This window comes from Ostrinia furnacalis, unplaced genomic scaffold (assembly GCF_004193835.3).
Source record: "Ostrinia furnacalis isolate ACB-3 unplaced genomic scaffold, ASM419383v2 OfSCF1130, whole genome shotgun sequence".
Lineage (NCBI taxonomy): Eukaryota > Metazoa > Arthropoda > Insecta > Lepidoptera > Crambidae > Ostrinia > Ostrinia furnacalis.
Genome location: NW_021131369.1, coordinates 125,328 through 149,222, shown reverse-complemented (window position 1 = coordinate 149,222; position 23,895 = coordinate 125,328). Strand labels below are relative to the sequence as shown.

At 37.8% G+C, this 23,895-nt stretch overlaps 1 protein-coding gene across 3 annotated transcripts in view; it reads right to left on the bottom strand.

Annotated features, from left to right (window-relative positions):
- Positions 1 to 23,895, bottom strand: part of sprt (PDZ domain-containing protein sprite) — a 74,449-nt gene that overhangs the window by 2,733 nt on the left and 47,821 nt on the right. For all 3 annotated transcript variants that reach the window (XR_003655773.1, XM_028302488.1, XM_028302489.1), the window contains 6 exons: positions 19,947 to 20,068; positions 19,415 to 19,627; positions 18,682 to 18,840; positions 3,870 to 4,007; positions 1,081 to 1,228; positions 542 to 703 (listed from right to left, as the gene is read on the bottom strand). Coding sequence is in view for 2 of the 3 variants with exons in the window: in XM_028302488.1 (XP_028158289.1) it covers positions 542 to 703; positions 1,081 to 1,228; positions 3,870 to 4,007; positions 18,682 to 18,840; positions 19,415 to 19,627; positions 19,947 to 20,068 (942 nt within the window). In the remaining variant the exon portion in view is untranslated. The remainder of the gene's footprint in view (positions 1 to 541; positions 704 to 1,080; positions 1,229 to 3,869; positions 4,008 to 18,681; positions 18,841 to 19,414; positions 19,628 to 19,946; positions 20,069 to 23,895) is intronic.

Here is a 23,895-nt window from a genome sequence, read left to right as displayed (position 1 = left end):
TAAGTACTACGTACAGAAGTTTTACTTGGCGAAGGTATTTAAAAAAATGTATGCTCAATGTCATTAACAATATGGTGTAATTTAGCCTGTCTCAAGAGTCAAGCACCATTTTGTTGACAAACGTCAGTGATAGGCACTGCGCCGAAGCTATAGGGCTGACCTATTATGTGCTCTGTGGGGCTGACTTCGGTAAAATGATGTGACGTGAGGTGCCAAACTGCGAAAAATGGCGGAGGAAATACATGATTTAGCATGAATTATCATGAATAATATTAACTACTTATTTACCTCTCAGTGTCTTGAGGAAACTTAAAAAAGAACATTCTGTGTTTTTATTATTATTTAGGCAGTTAAATACTGCACAGTATTTACTACACCATTTTCTTTATTTTCTTCCATCATACACAAGAATACGCGTGCGTGAGTCAATGTTCGCTCGTATGCGAGGCCTTGTCGAATAGTATCCTGTAGGTGGGCCATCGTGCGTGTTTTGTTTTCGATGTAAACTCGCGGAGATGAACAGGCCTGGCATAAGGCTTACCTGTGCGTGGTTTGCTCGCATCTCGGCGACCTGGTCCTCGAGGTAGGAGATGCGGTGCGTGAGGCGCGTGTTGTCGGCGCGCAGGCCCTCCTTGGCGCGCTCCGCCTCGTCGGCCGTGGCGCGCAGCGAGCCCAGCTCGGCGCGGAGCGACGCTGCCTCGTTCTGGAAGTGGTTGAGAGATGAGTCTATGTTGTTCAGATGACTGACGATTACGTTTTATAATAATAAGAAAGGAAGGCTGTGAAGATGGGAAGCGACGAGACGAGAAAGATAATCTTTCCCACAAAATCAGGAAAACTAAAAGAGAGCTTCATAGACTATTCGTTATTTACGCTTGATATATGCCTGTTTGGATCTTACATACAAAATAATAACATGGAAAGTAAGTAGGTCTTAAATGAAACGGTTACGTCGTGAAACAAGAAGACTACATCAACATCAAAGAGCAAAAAATTGGCACCATGTTTTGATGTCTTAACTTTGGTTTTGCTGCAACTACATAACAGTTTCAGTGATACAGAACTGTCCTATGTACATACCTGTGTGAACGCAGGTTGCGGATTGTGCGCGTGCGCCGCTAACGCCCGCAACACGACCAATTTTGCAGGGTTGCCAGCGCTGACGGCGCGCTGCAGCTCCTCCTGGCTCCGGCACGACAGCACCGACGTGCCGTTCACTTCTATTAGCCTGGGGACAAATATTCATAGTCAAATTACCTTCTTAATAAACGACATTTCAAGTTTAATATTGTCATGGCGTACCCCAGGGATCGATCCTCGGTCCTTTATTGTTTCTTATTTAAATCAATAACATTTTTTTCATATGCAAACCACAATTTTATAGTGTTCCGGCACCTCGCTCAGTTAATGGTGATAAGATATCATAATTGTTAATCATAACTTCCAGTGTTTTATACACTGTAAATTGCTTTTGCCGGAAAAAATAAAACTAGTAAGAACTATTATAACTATTAAAAGTTAATTGTGTATTATGATGAGACACGAACGAAAGAGAAATCGCATGTTACATTAGTGTTAACTGCCTCATCGCGCATAAGTCCGCGCACCGTTTGCCTTCGTCGCAGTTACGATCTGTGCAATAATTACAGGCTCCCACGCAGATAATACTGCTGAATTCACTAACGCTGCAAAATGGTAATTGTGTAAAAAGATCGTTTTCGTGATAAGATGTTATCACTACTTACAACTTTTGTTTTGATTACGAGTTTAGTCTAAGAGAACTAAAACTGTTCCGGATGAGCAAATTTCGTTCTACTTACTTAGTTAAAAACTTTTTTGCATTTTGTACCGACATTATTAAAAAATCGACTTGTCTACAGAATCTCACGATCTACATACAAATATTAAAACCGGTAGCTATATGCAATATCATTAGGCCTAAGTTTATAAATAAAAGAAAGTATAAAATAAGTAGGTAATCAAGTTTTTTGTCATTGTCACTCAATATAAAACATGATTTGCCGATATAAATCACGCCAATTAATTTTCAACATATAAAAAATATTCGTTAAATCGAATGCCTCAGTGATAAATCAATATATTTTCTGCCTTCCACTTTCACACTCATGTTTACGTAATTAGTTTTTATATTGAATTGAAACACATCAAAGCAATCAGTGGTTGATTAAAAAACGTTGGGAACCGCGCCTCATTATTGTCAAACGCTCGCGACTTCATAAATCCCAATAACAAATTGCTCACTCCTTTTATGCACCGGCTCCGACTAAATGTGGATAATTGCTGTGAGAATACCCTAGGGTGAGCACTGGGGACTGATCACCAGCTCGTAAAAAGTACATTTATAATCCAATTCGCCCCTTAGCCGCTCCTACGGGGTAATTGATGTATTCAAGAGACGTCACATAAACTTACAAGGAATACTCTAAATAAATAACAACAATTAACTTGTTTATGTAACTTACTAGAATTTACATTTACTGCCTACCAAACTCGACTTTATTTTTTACTGGCCTAGTTTTAGCATTTTAGACACCCTTTCACAGCACAAACCGTTTTAATTAATTAAAATTCGTCGGACGTGTTTACCAATTTTTCACTTTGACAGTTCATGTGACGTTTACGGGTGAGCCGTGCCGGCTCCCTAAAAACTGCCTCACCTTTCGTGCACTGACTATCTATCTAGGTTTTATTAATCTAAGGCAAGATGTATTTTACTATGTGTTTAAACAAGTTTTGCCCATAAGATAAGTTTGTTAATGACCATAATATTATAAACAAAATGCCTTTATTTTGTAGAGTTTAACAAGCTTGAGCCCAAGATACACCTTGGGCTGTATGTACCAACAACTTATCGCTGCGGTTATGGCGACTGCTATATGTTATAATTATACAGATAATTTATTATTATAATATAATAATAAATATTAATATAATAAAATTATAATATAATAATAAATATAAATTAATAATAATAAATATAAATATCACTACTTTATTAAAGTAGTGATGGATGACAAGCCAATGTTGAAACAAGCTAGTTACATAAGCTGAATAAGCCTTAATTATCGCGTAGCTACACGATTATTAAGAGATTATAATATAAGTATCAAAGATTATAATGCAAATTGAACTAGCTTTGTGAGAAAAATATTGTAATTGGGTCTAAAAATAATAAATAAAAGCTTTACGCTGTTTTATCGACAAGACGTAGCGATAAAAGAAGCTACGCAGGTACTTATTTGCTATTGAATAATTAGAGGCAATACTGGCTGATCCGCATCTACGGCGGCATTGTTACGCACGCGCAGGGTTCCCAGCAGGCCCGATACCATCGGATGCCGCCGATTCAGGGACTTTGACCTCCAAGGGGCTTGGGCAAAGTTATTGGAAGCTGTTTAGGAGCCATAGACAAGCGCAAGACGCGAGGCAGTATTATGTTCGATACTTCTTTATTCTTAAAATTTGATTTGGCATCTAGGACGAAAAATGTGAGCTGTACCTAGCTTCTTGGTAGGGGTTACCTACGCCATATCGAATGACTTATATAATAATATTTTGATCGTTCGATCATTTTTAAATTCGATATTTTGAACGTTCGATATTTTGAGCATTCGATATTTTGATCGTTCGATATTCTGATCGTTCGATGAAACGTGTTCGATATTTTGATTTTCGATCATTTGTCATTCGATATGGCGTAGGTAACCCTCTTGGTAGCACCTTGGCGCATTCGCGTTGAAGCATAAGTGCTACGCCCACAAATTAACGCATAGCACATTACGTCTTAAGTATGAACTTGTCGAAAATCTACTTTATTAGGCTCTAACTCCAAAACAGTGGGTACCAACCTGTCTCCAGCGCGCATGGCGGTGTTGTCCCCCGGCCAGTCCACGCTGAAGCCGGGGCCCCGGGGCGCGGCGCCCCACGAGCCCTCGCGCGCCTCCGCCGCCACCAGCGACGCGGACCCGCCGCAGTCGCGCACCGTGCTGTAAACAAGATTAACAAAAATGTAAGTAAAACCATTACTTACCATCAAGTTATTCAAATTTATGTATGCGAGTCATTTCTACTAGTATCTTAATATGTAAGTCTAGATATTAGCACGTCACTACCTTGTTTAATATACCACGCAATCTTGTATACCCATTCTTATAAGATACACCATACAAGAATGCATGGTAAATTCAGTGAACTGCTCCTGAATCGAATGTACCTGCTACTACTATTTATATTTATTTATATTAACCGGCAGACAGTGGTGACTGAGTTTGTTGCGGCGCTTCTTCTCAGCACTTGCCAAATGTTGGTCTCGAAGCGCTGGTAGGGTAAAAAGATTATGAGACATGTAGAGGCTCCTTAAGAGCAAAATGACGATTTGTAAGAACTATTTATTAGTCTAAACAAATAAAGAAATTTTGACTTTGACTTTGACTTCAAGCAAAGAGCTTCCTCTTTGTGGTTAAAAAATGATTTAAAAAATATGTAGTTAGAGAGAGAACACTCCAGGGTTGCATTTAGCAAAATATGTAAGTAAATGGAGTTACTCCCCGGTCCTGGGTTCGATTCTACTGATGATGTCATGTTAAGTGCGTGCTCTAGAGAAAGAAAAATCTCTGCAATAAAAAATACTATGTTGTATGTGTTGTAGGTAGGTAATATTACAATAATGTTGTGTTGTAACATGAACCGCGAAATGATTTCATATTTTGTATCGCGGCTACACTATGAATTGAACACGATTACCGACGTTACGTGACATTGGCCAGACCGCAAGATGTAATCTAAACATTGTAGGCATTGGATACCACCTGTAATAAGTAGGTAGTCCGTGTTCGTAGATCGCTCATTATAGTACATGTTGTCTTTTATTATCTCGAATCGGTTCATTCATAACCGCGAAGGATGATGTGTATCTGACTATTGATTAACCTCATAGTCAGCTGTTGAGGTAAAGAGTAAACTCGTACTCGGAGTTAACTTTAGTAGAGTAGTATTATATTATCTGTGGTAGAGTTTTCTGTGTGCAAGTTGGTGTTTTTAAAATCATGCATCCACAGCTAAATTCCATTTGGCTGAAAATCAATCCACTGGAACAATGTATTAGTTCAGCCCTGTCTTCTGAAGTAAATGACTTCATAACAGCTTAATAAAGCATTTTTATTAATTACCGCATCAATTTTTTACCAATCCGATGCAGCAGAAGTTTCAAGCGCACTAAACAATGTTTTTCATAGCCAGCATTGTTTTATCAAATTTATTGATACTCGCACCGTGTAATTTGATATCTGTAAACGCGGTAGATAGGCTGCAGCCGCATGTGGCCCACATAAACATAAGCCTACAACGGATACTGACAGTGAGCAGAATAAGTATGACCCTAATATCTAAAATGACTGTTGTATAATATGATGCCCCCTGTCACTAGTATCTTCAGCATATTATTATAGTTGACCAGTAAAAGATACAGGATGTTGAAAAGGTGAATAACTTTACTCCACTTTTGATGATCGTTTATGTCGATTTAGAATTTATAGCACCAAGTACTTTGACCTTGTCTCACTCTTCTTTTTTGATTGGTATCAATATTATATTATTTATTAGAATTGTATCTTGTCGGTGTCTGTACCTGTCAGGCAAACGTTCGGGCCGTCACGCTCCAGCGAGCTTCGGGACTCCCGCGCATCGACCGCGGGCCAAGTGTAACATATTTAGTTTCATTTCATTTTTTATTAATTCGAAGTAATAATAAAGATTGACGTCGCGTGATTATGTTCACAGTTTTTACTTATTATTATATTACTAGAGTTTTTGCCGCGTGGTTAGAATTTTTTAATCCCAATGACTCCAATGCGTTGTAAACAAGTCATTGACTTCAACTAAACTGGAAGAAATCAGAACATTAATAAATACATTGATATTGGTGTCTTGCTTCGCGGTATTCTTGTAGGTCTCTCTGTAGGTAGGTACTATTTAATTTAAGGCGAATGCGCGAAGTCGATGGGTCACGGCCGAGGGCACTTCGAGCGGCTAGTGCACTAGTAAGTAAAGGGCTCCGATACGTTCTGACTTCCTGGGACCACGATAAATTAATTCTGACTAAAAAAGTCTGTGAGTGATAGGTTGGTAAATCATCTAATTTTATTGCGCTATTAAATGTCTCCATTTTATGAATTTCCTCTATGACTATATCCCGGGATACGCAAATGTAGATCCACAGTTCAAACTTAGACTTTTAATACAGCGAATCATGATGACTAATAGCGATATTATTACTGCCCACATAATAGATGGTTTTCTTATCCTATTGAAGGACTGTACTGATGAGTTGCAAAGATGTCTTCCCAACACAAAGTATTGTGACCGACGCCTACGCCGCGCGTGCCTCTTTGAGTCGTAGATGAACCCGTGCATGCGCTCTCTGTGCACTTATTGTAACGATAGTGCACGATTTCTCCGAACGGGAGAGCTCAGCTCTTAGGATGGACTGATAAAGAAAGGTTAACGAAAGCTGGCAGAAGGCCGGTGAGTTTGCCAATATGGCGTTCTTCTAATTCGTAATTTCAGTGATATAAAAGGTCGGTTAAGATAAATTTTTGGGACGAGGGGACTTATTAAGCGTATTTACTATAAATATAGTTGATGATTTCTATTTTGGGGAATTTATAATTTATCAACAACTGAAACGTTCGGAAAAATATCGTCAGAGAGAAAGTGGAATTTCTTAGCTACTGAGAACGGAGAACAAGAGCGGAAGTGGTAATCAGAGACACACTCTCACAGCATTTTCCGCTTATAAAGTAACTAGGTAACTAGCTGTCCATTTAATGGTCACAAGTCAAGGAGATCAGTTTGACGAGCAATGGCTTGAGCGTGCTCATCTTCTCAAGGATGATTTAATAAGTTCATACTTGATAAGGACATGAGCACGCTCAAGGTAGAAATCTCAATTTCTCAATCTCAAAACCGGGCCAAAGATATTAATACCTACATGAATAAAATATACCAATCTAGGTAACCAAAGCCTGTAGGTACCTACTTACTCAAAGCAATTGCATCAATGTAATCTGCATTGCACCAAGGTATTGGGGATTTCAATACTGACGTTACAGAAAACTGGTTGCTATAGCATCTTAATCGTCTCATAAATCTTATGATTGATATTGAGTTTTTACACGACTGTTAATAACTTAAAAAAAGATCACATTTATTTGGACATGGTCAAAACACTATTCAAAATTACTTGGTTTGTTTGGGCTGTAGACAAGATTAACTTAATCTCTCGTCAGTTCCAAGTGGAAATTACGCAGTCTTTCTTTCTAGTAAAGCGAAGCTCAGGAAGCATTAATTGATTTCTCCTAGAATGCTGGTAAACTTAATAAGTAAGCCAGTGAGTAGAAGGTATTTTATAATTTTACATAATTTAAAATATTAATTATCTCATTTACTTTAACTTTCTAAAGTTTTCGACTTGGAACGAACGCTACTCTAGATATTAAAATGTCTCTACCTACTATAGGTGCCGTGGTTAAATAAAAGCTAGATTAGAATATAAATCCGCTATCCTAATTACATCTTTAGTAATTGTAAATTGTGAGGCTTAAGTGCGTAATTAGTAAGTTATTATACATTTAATTACTATTAGCGATATTCCTTATGGTTACGTTTTGTTTATTGTTATACCGTGATTTCTTCCGCGCATTTTTAGCTTTAAACCAGTGGAGGAACGAATTGTAGTGTAGCAGTGTAGTAAAGGATTATAAGATTGATTTAATTAATGTATTTACATATATTATAGATTAAAATAGCATTGTATGTTTAATAACCGTAACAAGTAGTGTCGATTGACATTAATATTTTTTTACGATTTAAGTAGTCCTGATTAGGACTGTAACTTCTAACAACATTGTAAATTCTGGGTTCTAATGCCTGGCAGGGAACACAAAGTGGCACATAGATTATTTTGTTGCGTTTGATTCCTATTAAAATATGACTTGCGTTGACATAGTGGTAATCATAACATAACGTAGAGTCACGAGATCATTAAACGTTTAAACTTCCTAGTAGGACGCTGCAAAGTGGTTATATTTTCAAACAGGATTGTTCTATACGCCTGCAAGATAAAGGTTGTTTACTCTCTAAAATCGTATTATTGAAGTAGTCAGCCGTATTATTTAGGTTTCTCACGGCGAGGACGTGGGCGCGGCGGCCACCGCGGGCGCTGCGGAGGACTTTCGACGGCTGTGATTAAAGCTCACCGCAGAACGACTCTATCCTCTGTGATCCTTATAGAGGTGTAGAATAGAGATGATAGTCGTAAAAGGTGTTTATTGTAGTAAAACATTATTATGAACTTATATGCTGCATTCATTGAAGTAATATTACTACGTAAGTACATTATAACTCAATGGCTGCACTGCGTCTATTTGTAAAATGATGAGATCTTTGTCGTCTATGAAAGTTAAATACCGAGATGTAAAACGGCATAGCTCGAAATAGCAAGTAAAATAAAATAAAATCTATCAAATCTAATAAATTTTAATACAAAATTAATACTCAACGGTCCACTCTACGAAGTCCCGTATTAAAAAGTAGTGGTACTGATACAGTACGTTTCATTACAGCAGTTTTGTTTAGAAAAAAAAAACATTAGCCGACACGAAAGTAGTTTCTAATAATGGTGTAGATGCTTTTCTCGATACACAGTAAGCGTTCTCATTAAAAGGCCATTTGTCACGTTAGAGCGCCGTTTATCTCCGTCGCGACGTCACGACCGCGCCCGCCGACTTCTGACGAGCCGGCTGAGGGTAGGCTGGGAGACAGATCACCAGGAGCATTTAAGAATCTACTGGTTTAGGTGGTGGAACTTAATATTACTGTCGGGTGTGAGTCTAACAAATTAATAAGGATGAAATAATGTAAAAAGTCTAAATTGGTTAAACTTGGTATATTGGTAAAATGGTTAAGTGGTATGCTGAGTACCTACACGCGGCGATGGTAACCGAACGCAAACTGACTTAAAGATATTAAAACAAAAGGTTAAAATTGGGTCAGATTGATAAATGCTGACCGCGCGCTACGGACGAGTTGAATGCACTGTAGGTACTTCGTACACTTATTAAGCGACTCCACCTGCAAATTCCAGAATGTGTACGCATCTGTGTATTTTAAAACCTGTCATTAACCCTAATCTTACTGATATTCCGCAATATTGTAATAGTGCTCATTATTTAGTGCTGCATGTTTTAGTTTCGTTAGAAATCAGAACTAATGCAGCAGGTGCAGCGCGCTTTCCAACATGGAGCAAGAATTTTGTTTACAATAGCGTCACTATCGTCTAAAACTCCATAATCTATTATATAAAAGAAAGTCGTGTTAGTTACTCCACTTATAACTCAAGAACGGCTGAACCGATTTAGCTGAAAATTGTCAGGGAGGTAGTTTAGAGCCAGGAGAAGGACATAGGATACTTTTTATCCCGTTATTTATTGCCATTAAGGCGGAACAAAGTTCGCCGGGTCAGCTAGTGATTTATATTCCTAAAAATAGATGCTTCTGCACATGTTTAATAAAGAGCAGCTTTATCTCATTCTGTCCCCAGTCCTATTTGTAATTCGCTAACGAGCAATAAAGTGCGCGGGCGCAGCTCATTTCACGCACATAGTTTTTGCGTCGCCCTGTGAAAGCGATTACTTTAATGACAGCAGTATTGTGACATGCTCGATCCGACAATCATTCGCTTTCATTTAGATGTAATATGATGAACACAAACCCATTCAACGAAATAGTATTAAATCATTTACTTTGTTCCTAACTTATGTCTGAGTTAGTGGTAGAGACCATTAGCGAAATATTCTAAGGACCATCGCGACTGGGTTCGTAGCAAGATCCAACTAAGTACCAAATCGTTGGGATATGCCGCGGATATTTATGCGAAGATAAAGGATAAAGCTTCGCTTAAACACCGAGCCATGTCAGCCATCGCACGGCGAATTAGCTCCCTGGCAGGCGCCGTGGGATCGCACGCGCACCTTTATCTTACAAAGCAGGGATGTCCCTCATAATGTAGTTAACCTGTAAGTAGGTAAGCTTTAAACTTACTAACAATAGCAACAACCAATTTTGAACAATCACCTTCAAATAATCAGAATTTATTAGAGGTCATAACACAAAATCTGTTGTCGTTATCAAGAATATAGGACGGTACGTTTTTATAGTGTTAAATAATTATTTATTTAGGTACAACTTATTGTGATCCATCAAACTCTACACTATTTTTATGGTTGTTTCGGCCCGTACTATTTATTTCAACGAGGCAGCCCTTAGAAGCATCAAACAAAAAAGCTTCCGCCGCTGGCTACGATTTGCGTAGATATGCGCAACCAATCTCGCACGAAGATTTTGTATGATGCATATTCATAAATTGCCTTTAACATAAATATATAATCTTAATCTTGCTGAATCTCACCTCACTATTATTTTGGAATTTGTATGAAAATGTCTATGAATTTAAAAGTGACTCTACCTTCAACACTATTTTGTAAAGTAATAACAACTATTTTGTGTCAAATTTTATGATATTTCCTACTAACTAAGTAGACTTACAATCAATTTTAGTTATCACATGATGGAAAAAATCTATGCTCCATCACCGTCACCGTGCTGTGCTACTTTTGAATAAAAATTCTCCGATTCTCTATTCGCTGGGTGCGAAGTACTAGGTGGGGGTAACATAATCGATCGCAGCGCTCATGGTGGTCAAAATTAGAAATAATGTAAGCTCTGTCATCAGATGTATCTGTCAATGGCAAAGCGATTCTACATAATACATTTTAATATCATTAATTAATCGCATGAATAGGGTCCTACTGGGGACTTAAATAAAAGAGTGGACTGTTTTTCGATAGGGCTGGTTTAATAGCCGTTTACAATTTGGAAATAACTAGACTACAACGTGGTAGTACAAAAATGAGTCACAGTAGTTGTTGTGCACAGAATGTTTGCCTTATGATGAGAGCGTGAATTATTGAACTCTGCCCTTGTTTTGTTCTTAATTCTTCTACATCTCGGACTTGTCCAGCCAATACCAACAATTTTCCTTTAAATACGGTTTGTGGTTGGAATTTGATATTGTAAAACTCACAAACCCGGTCTTCAAAACAATACTCATTTCGATCTGAAAACGATATTTAATTTATTACTAGTGATACAGGAACATTTAAATATATTTACTGTTATATAATGAAACCGTTAAAGTAGCTTTTTCTTTTTGTTTTACTGTAAAACTACAACTATAAATAAAGTAAACAAACCCTGACACAATCAAATGCCTGTGAAATGTGATTCCTTAATTTTTGTTTGTTCGAACAGAACGGTTTTTACACAATTTCATCACACAAGACATGTCGTATTCGTGTTGTTTTTTCGCTGCTTAAATGTGTCAACTGTGTGAAGTTTGCACTCGAAGTGGTGTATCAGGGTGTGAATGTGTGCGTGCCGGCCTGTACGTACAGGCAAGCTGGTGTATCCTAATGTCACAGTATTTTGTTGATGATAATCCGTCCGACTTTTTTTATAGGTCCATGCTTATTCCAATACGTGTCGCTTGCTACATATAAGTACACTTAAGTACCAGACAAGTTTAGCATATTAATTTATTAATACAAATGTACCCGAGGCAGTACGAATATGGAACAAGCTATTCCTCTAAACTGGTCTCTTAGACTTAACTCTCTAAGTTACATTCATTGAAAATGTGATGGATATATTATGCAAATAGCCGCTTAGTCTACCGAAATTTTACTAGGTTTGGGCAGGCAGTAGGTAGGTAATGGTCATATTTCGTACTAAACCCTCATATCAGTGCAGAAAACGCGTATTTAATACGCTTTACTGAATAAGATAATGCAAAGAGCTTATTGTATCCGACCGAGACAAAGTTATAAACATTAGTCTCGGCTGACATCAAAGGCGATGTCGTTTTTCAATATAATCGATGCTGATAAATAAATATTAACCAAGATGGCGGCGGAGTTGCCAGTGCTTCCCAACAAGGAGTGCTAAGTTTTTCCAGTCAGCGAAAAAGGCGGGGATTTGTCCCCAGTAATATAAACAGCCACTGAATATCCATGAGCTATTGTGATCAAGCAAGCTCCTTCGCAACCATGTATTAGATGTTTAGTTTATCGCTATTTGCAATATAATACTTTTATGGGTACCGATTACTTATACATAAGATATTTTTGTATTCACTTTTCCGATTAAATCTCTTGGAATATCAACGAGCTCCCTCGAATTTTGAGGCTACACGATAGTAAAATACAGAATTTACGACACTTTCTCTTACTTCTCAACAAGATTACCCTAATTTAGGTAATTTGTCATAACGACATAACATATATAGGCCTCAAGAATTTGGATATAATGACCAGCCCAGTTCACAGGAGACGTCCGGCAAGCGGTAGATGACCGCAAAGAAAGATTTTCAATTTGTGACCCTAGTGCCCCAATTTAGGGAAAGTGTATAAAGATTTGGAGCTGGTAAAGCTAAATAAAAGTGCGCCAGACGCTCGAAATGAGGAAAATAACTGCCGTGCTTTTGTAACAAGCTTAAGGGAAATGATAGTCCGTCACCAAGGTTGTTATTGTCTACATAATCAGTAATATACAGTTATAAGCCTATCGTGACATAATGTTCGGCCCAGTTTGCATCGCGCGCACGCAGCCGCAGACCGCAACGAAAGTCGGCTTGTGACCACTTACGCTGCGCGTGCGACTGTACCGGGCCTGAAGGCACTGATCTGCGTTAGGGATGCCTATTATTATGGCGTCTATGTAATTTAGTAAATAAGATAAAGTGAGTTATTACGCACTAAATAGTATGGTTAATACCTCTGGCAGTGGGTGAAGCATAATACTATTTTACAGACACACGTACGAGTATATTTTTTGTAATTCATATGTAAAGTTCACTCGCCTTCGTGAAATGCTACAATGATGTCTGTATATGTATTGTCATTTGACTGAAGTGGGATTGTTGAACGTAGGGTTTTGTTGGCTTTACGATGTATTACGAATGAAAATCTAAGTCAGTACTGGCAGCCCTATGTTAACCAACTCGTAAGTAGAGTACGGCACTTAATATTCGCACTTTCACTATAAATCGTGGTTTTACTTTTTATATTAATACAGCGCTGGCGCTTCCCACAGACGCGAAGCTAAAATCCGTAAACTCGTATTATGCAGTATAATGGATAATAATAAAGATTACGTCCGATAGAGAAGTAGAGTCTGCTGTGAGGTTATTATTACTATTAATAACATAGCTTTCTTTAAAGCATTGTTGGTCGCGGAACAGCATACTATTTTGTTAGGTATTTAATTATTATGCGTAGCTTTGAATAGTATGACCTCTCTTTTAGTCTCAAAATTGGTCACATGGCTTTACTAATCATGTAAAAAAAATGATTATTTTACTCGCAACTACCTAATACTTATATGAAAAGAATAATATAATTCAATTAATTAATTCACTTTTGAGTAGTAAACAAATCTTACGTCAGTATTCACAAACGATGCTTGCTTAAGTGAAACAGACAATCGAACGCACAGCGTTGAATAGAGCTCTGTGATTGGTTCGTGTGTCACCCTATGCGTCCACGCGTACTGTGAGACCTCATAGTAATGTTTGTGAATACGGACGTTTGTATTAGCGATAGGGAATATCTTATTCTGAACATGCAGATGCCTCGGCTTTTACCCGTATCTATCTATCAATAAATCAACAATCATATATTTTTTTCTAATCTCATCCGAATCTTTCAGATACAATTTCGATCGCAATGCAATGGCGGGAGATTACTCAAAGAGTTAACATGATTTCTTAAATTATGTTAATAGATTCAGCTATGGTGTAACAGCAGAGAACGTGCGTTGAACCATAAAGTAATTAAGCATTGCACAATAAAGCCTGTCAGCAATAATGTAGCTATTTCGACTGCAGCTATGGGAATACCTCGATTTGTTAACTCCCACATGTAGTTCAAACTCAATAGTGGTTTGCCGACTCGGCCACCAATCTGTTAGGTAAATATTTGGTGAGCAATTGCTAATGTTTTGGGATCATTAACCGGCTGTATTGTTAGTCTCATACATTTCCACAATGATAGATTGAAAGGAAACCTTCTGGTGTCAAAAAGAGTATTTACATGAATTTCTATACTAAAATGCTTCACTGAATTTTAGGCATTTTCTAAAGATGTGGTATTTAAATATGAAAAACCCGTTGTATTTTATGGCCCTTTAGTGAAATTCATATCTGATATCAGTATAAACCGTCAATAAAAAGCGAGTATCACACTTTCACACGTCTTATGCGATATTAATACCGAAGTGACGTAAACCATACTATAGAGACTTTACGAGTAGAAGCAACGGGATATAGTTAGTAACTACAAGTATATAAATGGAAGAAGACATTATTCAGGTTATTATCAGTATAAGAAATGATAGTATTCTTAGACTATGTTACGGGCATTGCGAGTATCTGGGATAGCGTCTGGCCGCAGGGCGCGGCGACCGTTACGGCCGATACGGGCGGGCATTTGATGTAGTAACTGTTTAGGCAGGAAGGTTCCAAGGAAGACTGAAGACATTCAATGAGGATGGAAGTGAAATTATAAAAATTACAGCTATACAGCTGCGGAAATACGGAAAATGATTTTGGTATAACTGCATTTTGGTACTTAGCTGTAAAAATTATTAATAACCTTTAGGTTGCATTTGTGCAATGTGCATGCATTTATGCTGAGATATCTGCTGGTCCTGATAACACCCTAAAATTTAACTAAATTAGACTTAAAAAACCTGCGAGAATCGAGGCTTTATGACACATATTGTTATGACGTGATATACCTAGGACTACGGTAATCCAAGCAAAGTAATAAATTGAATAATAACATCACACCATTATTGTCTTCACTATCATCATAATACACAACAACAAAGAAAGTTCACGTGACCTCCGTTTAGAGCCCAATATATTACCAAAGAACTATGCGCCTGCGCCGGCCCTCGCACAATGAAGTCGTTACGGTAATGGCTGTCGTTTTTCACGGGAGAGCCCGTTTTTTCTGCTGATAGGTGAGTTTAAAACGTTTAATAGGCAGGATTGCTGCATCTCTATCAGGAATATGTAAAACGGACCATGACTCACTAAGATAAAATCTATTCAATAAGCTCTTAAGCACATTCTTCGAAATCTATAATATGGTGTTCATGGTTCAAATTGATTTTGTTACAATAAGTTTCTCTGTTCGATATGTCGTCCGACCTAGTTGCAGTGATGACCTAAGACGTTAAAAATCTTACAATAAGCTCAAAATTATAAGTATTCAAACATGTAACAATTTAAATACTCTGACTCTACTTTATAATATAGGTTGTGACTTGTGAATATGAACCCTCGACGTTAATGAAGTGATAAGCAAACAGCCATGATGGCGTGATGTCCAATCATATTGGTGTTGATGAAAACATATACATATGTTTGAAATAGGTCAGTGTTGCATGCGGAGAGCCATGATCGATGATCCGGCATGGAGGCCGCAGACCTCAGACCTCGCCTCCCCTTTTTACACGCCACCGCGCCTCGTGGGAACTTGCGGGTAAAATATATTAGCTTTTGGTATAGTCAAGCGCATTATCGAAGTTACATTGATACAGTTCATTCACATTCCTAAGGATAGTTAAGGTTAATACTATAGTTTTGGGAAATATTTTTTTCTAACTTAAGTAAATTAGAGAGATTTGCAGAGGAGTCTAAATGGCAAATTTTTCAGTTTACAATGACGATACTAGTAGAGCAATTAGAACGAACGTATCAAAACAAATACAAGACTCCGATGGAAACGGATTACTAATGTTTGGCCAAAAAACGTTTCCCAAATTATCACATCGCAAACAACGTTTCGCAAATTTTCATTTGGCAAATTCTCATTTGGCAAAACCAACTTATTGCAAAGTTTTAATTCGCAAATGTCGTTTTTGGCATATTATTATTTAGCAAATTATTGTTTGGCAAAGTATGTTTTCCCAAATGTTTCATTTGGCAAAAATATTTCACGATAAACTATTTACAAAATAATTTGATTGGTGCATAGAATGGAATACAAATTAGCTTGTGGTTATTATTTTGTTTAGTGGGTAGTTATTATAAAATTTGTCCTAAATTAATTTTCATATTTCATTCTTTTTATCGAAATTTCCAAATGATTCAATAACAATAGAGGTAATTCTTTAGGGTCACTGTTCTAACCTAACCTAACCTACTATTTTCTGCAATACCTACTTTCTGCAACCATACTATTTTCTGCAATCTCTTTGTTTTACATAAAATTCTCGTGAAAACCATGATCTGCCTTATGCTTTGATTTGTGGGTAACGGTGAGTAAGTATGTGAAGTGTCAATTTGACCAAACAAATTATTTGGGGATATAGTATTTGGCAAAATAAAACATTTGCTATATAAACATTTGCCAAGTAAAATTTTGCCAAATGATAATTTGCCCAAATGAAATAGTTGCGAAAAGTGCAGTTGCTAAAAGTTCATTTGGGAAATGAAATTTTGGCGATAAGTTGTTTGCGAAGTGAAATTTGGCGAAAAGTAATTTGGCCAAACGGAAGGATACCGATGGAAACGCTTGTGCTTACAGAAGATACCGTCCGCCTATACTTTCTAGAGCGCAAATAATTATATCACACGGCGTGTCTTTATTAACACATGATTGAGTTTATGAAAAGACTGGAAACGAATACCTCTGAAAATGTCTGTAATAAAGAGAGACATGTGGGTGAACTTGGCGGAAATCACGGATGTTTCCGGTGCCGAGTGTATCGATAATAGATTAACGACTCATTGTCTGCGCGCGCGCATTTATTCAGGCTCAGCTTTTTGCCCATACAACGTTCAGGCCCCGGCTAATTGGTTCCGTTCTTATTCTTCTTTCTTCTCCGCATAACTAACATAATTATTATACAAAAACCCTTGATTGAAGTAATATATTGCGGCAGATGGAGTAAGCAACATTTCTCCTGTGAGGCCTAATTAATGGACACTGAAACTGTGAGAAACTTTTTAAACTAGACAAGTTTTCTTCTATCGTCATAATTAGCGCGTTACTTATGATATTTCACAGATGTTTTAACGCTAGAAGTAATGAGGGTAAACTTGTAAATATAAAAGAAAATCTATCATGAGGTTTATTATTAATATTAAGTCTTCGTTAATTGGATATCTTGTATAAATATATCAGAATAATCTCTTTGCTTGTGTGACACGCTCTGCTGATTTTGACAACTTTCTCGTACCACTATTAGCAACAGTTCAAAGAGTTGAGCCATCTTGATCGGCGAGGTGTTACTGTTTCGCATCGATCGTGTACGTGCAAATATCAAAATCGGCATGCTCCACTTTCTACTATTGGCAGATGAGATGTTCCCATAGATTGGGCGGTAGAAAGCCGCCCGCCCCCCGGACAATAGGGTGACGCAATAATTGAAACAATTACGGACGATTTGTGCGCTTCTATCTTTCATCTTCACGGTTTTCCGCTTAAATAAGCTATTATGTTAGAGTGACCAGGTATTTGACAGGTACTCGCACAAAAGAGTTGGTACCGTTTTATGTTTTGCATGAGGAACTTACTTCTATTGCTTCTTTTGTAACTGAAAGTGCTTGGGAAGCAATTTCCTAAAGAACTTCCCTTGGTTCTTTGTGCACCTATGACGCTTTTATATATTGAATAGAAATAAGAATGCTTTAGAATACCATTGATCATATACATACTATGAATTACTGTAATATGCAGTGTTATTATGGTCGCTTAGTTGGTTGTATTTCAAGATAAGAAGTCCCGCTGAATCTGTGCAGTGTGTACACCTCCGCGGCACCATTTACACGTCCCTGATTGTTTGTGGACGTGCGCCCGCGCGACGCCGACTTTCAATACGGCCGTAAAATTTAAGAGCTCGAATAATCACTTCGCATTGGGTTCCCATGTTAACGAGCATGGAAGACGGAAGCGCAATTACTGAATCTGTTTTGTAATTAAATGTAATTTAAAGTCGTAGCGAATAGAATGTTGTACCTAGTATTATAATGTCGTAGTCGTCGTCGTTTCAGCCAAATGACGTCCACTGTATTATAATGTGTTTCATTTTAATTAAACTCTTTTACGTCCTCATTGTATTTTCTCAATATATTTCATGAATTTAACGCCAGTGTTCTTCGTCATCATTAAATGCCAAGAAATATGATTGGTCTACCAATTACAAGCTTCAATAAATGAATTGGTTAGTTTCACTCGTTGGATTTTTATTGGTGGTCAAGCTGTAGATCCTGGCTACACAGGAGTTATAAATCACTTTGTTTTAGCCCCGTGTTCTGTAGGAAAAGTGGTTGTTTATTTCGCTTAGCTCTAAGAATGTTGTTCACTGTAATATTTTAAATAGTATTACGGGACTATTCCCACCTCTCGTTCCCACCACTGCAACTCCTGTGTAGCCAGGATCTACAGCTTGACCGCCACAAAAACCCAACCAATGAAGGTCAAGTTTGTCCCGGGGGAAAGTTAATTTTAAATAGTATTGTAAGTAGGTACATACCTGTAGAGCGTGGGCGTGTCGTTGCGTTTGGCGGCGGCGTCGGCGTGGTCGATGAGCTGCGCCAGCGCGCGCGCCTGCTCGCCCAGCGTCAGCAGCTCCAGCTCCTCGCGGCCCAGCTTGTACTGCAGCTCGGCCTGCTGGATGCGCGTGTCGATGTTGCTGCGGGCAGGGACACTTGTGAGGACGAACCGTGGAGTTACATGGTTTAGCAGCAAATGACTTATGATCTAGTAAGTGATGAACAAGTAGAGTCCAAGCACCTACTGTGTGACTACGAGCGATCTGCTGGCTACAATAAGAATGGATCTTCTAAGGTTGGTACATATGGCATCGGAAGAATATAGACTCCTTTCACCCAGGAACAATTTAACCAAATACAAAGTTGGAGGATAATATGGAATGAGGACATCGATTAAAAAGATCCACGTTAAGGCGTGGTCCCAAATAAGATAACATAATCATCATCATTTTCAGCCATAGGACGTCCACTGCTGAACATAGGCCTTCCCTAAGATAACATAAGAATCAAGCTAAATGTGAGTAAGACATATCAATCAGAGGATATATTTTGTAATTCTCGTACCAATCTATGTAAATGTAGAGATTGAAGATAAAACAAGGTGCGCAAAACATTGACTGCTTACGCAAGACATAGAGCTAGCTAGTCTACACACGCGGCGCTCGTCGGCCGACAGGTCAGCTGCTTGAGGCTGGGGATGATGTGTCTACTCACTCGGTGACATGCGTCTTCTCCAGCCGCTTCCTCAGCTCGTGTATGTTGTTCCTCCTCGCCTCGAGGTCGGCGCGCACGGCGGCGGCGCGCTCCTCCAGCGCGCGGCGCTCGTCGGCCGACAGCGCGGGCGCGTCCTCGCCGCGCGCCACCGGCGACGACGCCTGCGCAGCCAGCCGCGCCGCGCTCAGCGACGCGCTCAGCTGCTTCTTGAGGCTGGGGATGAATTTGTATTGCACAAATTACTAATACTCCCGTTAGCCCCTCGTGTTGAGCTAAATAAGCTTGTGTTACGAGTGGGCTCACCACAATAGTCGAGCAGCGGTGGGATTCGAACCGGCGTTCCTCGGATCTCGAGTCGGCCAGTCCAACCCATTCACCGTATACCTTAAACCTTACTAACTGGTAACTTACATGACTAGTAATAAAATAACTTATTTGGAGGGTGACTGAAACACGCAATACCATAGAACTTATTATTTTACACGTCAAATGAAGACGTGATTATGTAAGTATGCGATTGTAGAACTCTTACCTTTGTATGAGCGTGTCTTTGTCACTGAGCGCGGTGCGTAGCGCGTCCAGTTCCCGGGTGACGTCACGTGCGCCCGCGCTTCTACGCCGGGAACCAGCCAGCGAAACCTCGATGCTGGCCATCTACAGACAAAACATTAATTTTAACTATAGTTTTAGAAGAGTTAAATGAAGACTCTTAAACTACCTGCTCTATTCTTAAAGTTTTTTCAAAAAATTAAAGTTATGCAATTGATAAGTATTTATACTCGTAATATGCCTAATTTGTATCGCAGGTACATTTGATTGCTATACTGGGTTTATCTAACTCCTTACTTTAACGTCTGTAAATTACGTTTGCAAAATTCAACTATTATATTACATTCCTCTCATTCATCAGTATAAATAGTTAAAAATAAATGTATCCTAATTAAGTTGTCAAGTAAGTATAAAACAATGGTTCTCAGATATGAAATGGTGGAAGAGTAAAATATAATTGTTTAAAATGACTAAAGTGTCTTGTTGTACCTATCATCCATGTGTGGTAAATTATGTATTTATGTAATCTTTTCGACGATCGACTAACAAACTTGATTATTATGTTTGATATGCAACACATCTTAAGATTAAAATACACAAATAATTAAATTATTCAAACTCAAAATGAATCTAAAGCTAGATCTTTTGCAGCCCACAGGATAAATGATCCGAATACCTTCGTAACTAACTCGTTTATCCACAAGATGTGTTTCGTGACCCGTGTTGTGGATTGAACTTATCGCGATTTGCATCTTGTAATTCTACGATTATACAAACATCCTAGTGAAATATTACACAGTTCTATGACCGGTTAGGGTTGAGTTTTATATGCTCATCATGAATTGAGTGTAGTTATCAGTGAAGAATTTATATTAGCTTAGGCTTACTAGCTCAATTTCTTTCTAGATATCCCGCAACAGGTTATTGGTTTATAACTTATTAGGTCATACTTAATTATGTATGACCTAATAAGTTATATTGTTATAATAATAAATTACTTTAAGATCTGATATGTATAATGTGAACCTGATTCTTAAAATGCATCGATTGTTTAGTTAAATATGTGGATTCGTGATTTTTGTAGTTTAGTTATACTCGTACAAGTGTTTATAGTCTTTTTCACCTAAGATGATCCGTATGACGTTTCGAGTTTGAAAGATTTAGAGATGTCACATAACTAAATCATAGCGATTTATCTATCGATTTTTTTCGAAGAGTTAGTAAAACCTACTTTTAGAGAATTATTTTGTATAGGTGTTATTTAACAAAAAAAACATGTTTTTTTTAATTACAAATATTATTGTAACAATTTTTTATTGATAACATTCAAATTTCATGGTTCGTGTTCAAAAAAACGATTCCTAAAAAGTATTGGTTCTGTTTCTTTAAATTAAAAACTATTAATTTATATTCAATGCGTTTATTAAAGTCAATAATCGAAAAATATAGTTGGTTTTTGTGATGTTTTTAATAACTAAGTATTCACTGCAATCGATTAATGAACCGCGGAAATAATCGATTTTATTATACAAGAAATACCCCAGCACTAAATCTATTCCGTTTCACACATTGCGTACATTACATAAAAAATATTTTTACATTGTATTTAATTAAAATATAATCAATAGACTCAGATTTTACTATATATTTCAAGACAAGTATTTAATTTTTTTTTATTATATTTTTTTTTTTTTTTATCCACAACGAGGAAGCTCTTGGCCTGTATCTCACCTTAATTAAACTTGTATTGCTAATAAAATACAAATATTTTTTAAAAAATATTCTGCATATGTAGTATGCGTAATATGGATAACTTTGAAGTGTCATACGGATCATCTTACGTGAAAAAGACTATAGTAGTTAAGTTTATCTGTCAATTCTGTTAATTGCGGTATGACAGCTCTACCTATTTAAGCACGGCCCATCCCTGATCGTGGAGTACAGTGTAGGTGGGCCTAGTTCGAGGAACGTTTTCCGCTCGGTAAGGGCTGGCGCCCACCGCGCAGTCACGATGCGTCTGCGCCGGTATCACTGCACTCAGGGCTAATATTACCCATTTCATACGCTCAAATTGTTCAGTGGGCGTTGCAGCTAGACTTCAAACAAGTATAAACTTCCTTTCCTAGTATTAGTTAATTATGATGTACTTCTTGGTAGTAATGTTGATTAAAAATAATACAGTATTACACTACACAATCACATAACCTGATATTGCCTGTGTGGTACAGATGGAAGAAAAAACAAAATGCTAATTACTTGGTTAACAAAAGTTGAAACATGTGTTAAGTTGAAATTCCAGAAGCAAAGTCAGGTGATAAGGTTTAAATTGGTTTTTATAGATAAAGTAATAATAAACAGTTATGGACAACCGTTGTTTACTGATGACAATCTGAGAATTACTTTAAAAGAATTTTCATAAAACCATTTATGGAGTTAGGTACGAGTTGGCATACTTGTTAGTAGAAAAGCGGCTCAATTTACAATCCACCGACAACTTATTTGTGCCGCTAGAGAAGCTCCCACAGTTTCATTTATTCCAAGTATTCCCTTCCGTTAGTTAATTAGTAATTATGATACAGGACGCATAAAACCGCGCATCCACCTGTGGGGTTAAACTTGGATGACCAGTAATATTCTTGCTAGTTTTTACTGTCATGGTATCGTGAGTACATTGCTTTAGTAATTTTTGAACTTAATGTGAAAGTGAAGGTACTCGTCGATAGACGATATCTGTACCTCGTTTTACTATTAGGGGCAGAGGGTAACAAAGGAACATCTGCTGTAACATATAAACATAATTTTATTCATCTTTGACAATTTTTCAAAAGTGAGGAACCCTAAGCATTAGGGGGCCTATTAGGACATTTAGCATTGAAACTTATAATGTCGATTTCTTTGCTACAATTATTTCCTTATCCTACTTCCTTCGCACGAGTCTCACTGGATCGCTGACCTTAATTAGGTTGTGCGTTAATTAGTCGGCTGCGATAGAAGCTGTGTCGTTAGCGTCAACCGCTCCACGCGCGGAAGTCGTAGACCTGCGCACGCGCACGCCTGGGTGCGCATCACGGCAGTTAACACTCCGAAATGAGCCACACTGTCGTTAATAACTACGACTTGAATTGGAAAGATCCAAATGACACTAAACTTTTTGTGTTACGTACCTAAACGGTTTAAAAATAGATTGAGCTCATCGCTTATGTTATTTTTCTAATGGTGTGCTCACTACACTATCCGTCGTCCGCGATTTTGTCTTTATTATATTCGTATAATTGGGTAGGTAAGCTAAGCTTAGTAAAATAACTATACAATGGTTGTAGCTGTTTCTAATCTTAATGTAGTTTCCGAGTCTTGTACGTTGTTGGTGCGTGCTCAAGCCGAGTCAAAGCTCATAGGAAATGTACCCGTACAGATGGTATCGGACTACCGCGGCGCGATCGGCGCGCGCATCGCGATCGCGCTGCTGCGCTGGCGGTTACGAAACAAATGGTTTACAAGAAAAAGGAGGAAAATTTTCAATACCTTAGGTAGTTTTCTTTGCTGAAGAAATATCATCAAGGTTGACTTTTAAATTAGATAGGGACTAGGTACATGTAAGAAGAAAAGAAGTGTAGGTTGGTAAGTTTTTAGAAGTTCCATCAGCAATGAAAAGACGATTACTGTCTGCTGAGGTAAAAGATTTGAATTTCTATTAATGAAAGTATTGCAATCAGAACCACATACGAGTAAAGATATCTTACGTGCTGATAATAAATGCACAATTAAAGTAAAAAAAGAAAAAATAATTACACGACTTCATTAAAATCAACAAAATGAATGCTGCCTTTACAGAATTCAAAATCAGTTAAATTCTTGTAGAGTCGCATCTACTGACAATAACAAACGGCTCGCCGCTCTACCCATATTATTTTCCGCTGTTCCACTCGAGTTAG